The sequence below is a fragment of the Fopius arisanus genome, unplaced genomic scaffold (genome assembly GCF_000806365.1).
Source record: "Fopius arisanus strain USDA-PBARC FA_bdor unplaced genomic scaffold, ASM80636v1 scaffold00453, whole genome shotgun sequence".
Taxonomy (NCBI): Eukaryota; Metazoa; Arthropoda; class Insecta; order Hymenoptera; family Braconidae; genus Fopius; species Fopius arisanus.
The window spans coordinates 3,648-5,261 of record NW_011888192.1 but is presented as its reverse complement, the minus strand read 5'-3'; the positions used below and the strand labels follow the sequence as shown (position 1 = coordinate 5,261).

General features: G+C 41.0%; 1 protein-coding gene across 1 annotated transcript; it reads left to right on the top strand.

Moving 5' to 3' along the window:
- Positions 1-395: 395 nt before the first annotated feature.
- Positions 396-1,323, top strand: LOC105272942 (uncharacterized; the record flags this gene model as incomplete). The annotated part of the gene is given in 1 exon segment (XM_011315174.1): positions 396-1,323. A coding segment is annotated over 1 exon segment (151 nt), but the record flags the coding sequence as incomplete, so codon positions are not given.
- Between the last annotated feature and the right edge of the window lie 291 nt (positions 1,324-1,614).

The window sequence follows — 1,614 nt, the reverse complement described above, 5'->3', positions numbered from 1 at the left end:
GATACCAAAAGATAAAAAAAAAAATCGGCAAAATAGAGAAATAGTCGAGAAAAAAAAAATTCCAAAAGAGTGTACGTCATTAGAATTTAATTCCCGAAAAGGAAATGAAGGAAATAAAAGAAGAAGGATCGGTATAATTGAAATCGAAGTCGCGCCCACGTCGAGTGTCAGATCGTAGTATTTCGTCGAGATGAACGCATGCGCGGGTTTAAAAAGACCATTACAAACGACACCGACATTAAAAGCCGAAGGTCCACGTACTCATCGGGGAAGAGGGGGTCTAGTCTCACCTGTGTAAGGTATAAAAAATTTTCCCCTTCTCGTGGGTAGATGGAGAAGTGGTAGATGCGGGTGGGGAAATACGAGGCGCAACAGTCAGTCGTGCCCGTGGCAGCAGTGCGCCTTCTCCAAAGCCCACGGCACCATTCAATCACCAAATCCACCACCAATTTACCTATTTATTTATTATTCGTCACCTGCGTGGTCGATCAAGGACAATGGTGGGGGATTAACCCTGTACTTGTCGATATGAATAATAAACAAACCTACTGCTCCATAAATCCACCTGTTACTGTCGAATAACAGCGAGTGTTCGATCCCGCGTGCTCTCGACAACAACTCATTCCCATCACCAAATAAATTCATCAAAGTCCTCTTTTTATTCAATTCTATTCACCACTCAGCTATTTTACGTCATAATTGTGCATTGGAGGCGTCAGTTGCGTTGGATTAATGTCTTCCCGACAGTGGGAAGACTTGTGATTCCTCGAGTGAAAGGAATTATTTAACAGTGTTATTTTGAATTTCGATACGATACGATCCTGTTGGTTTATCAACACATTCAACATCTTCATGGTGAATGATTTTTATTTTACTCGCGTGGGTTTTAATTAATCAATTGTTCAATCTAGAAATTTGAAAATTCTCTGTTTGTTCAGTGAGTGGAACAGTCTTGAGTGACGGATTTGGTATTTTTATTCTATTTTCTTTCTGGATTATTCCGGCGGATGATTTTTCTATTTTAGTGGTGATTCAAGTGGTACAGTGTTATCTCCGTGGAATGAACACAGTGTGGTAATCACATGTAAAGAACGGGAATTTTTTTGAGAGAGGTGTATGGGTTGGGTACTGTGGAATATTTAACGGTTGTCGTTGGAGGTAATTCGAGGGCAATGTCGATGTATCGATTTAGCAAAAGTGGTCGGTTGTTCGTGCAGGGCACGCGGGAGGAGGACGACCGCGACAACGTCGCCGGGTCGAGTCCTGCCGGCACCGATCTCCAGGCAATCTACACCAAGCGACGACTTTCCACTGAAGTTTTAGGTATTTTTTACATGGAATTTTCAACCGAGTGTGGAAAGATTTTTTTTACTGTCTACCGTGGGAGAAGTCTTGAAAAATTAACGCCTTGCGTTTTCGGCTTTTCGACGTTGTGCAGTTAAAATTATATCGATTGATTGATTGAAATGTTAATTATTCGATCGAGATCGAACGATAATTGAGGGAAATTCTATTTGAATTCTACCTAGGGAAAGGGCTTGAAATAACGTAAAATCATGAAGAGAGAAATTATAAAGCTGGAACGGTAATTTTTACCGACGTATTTAACGTACC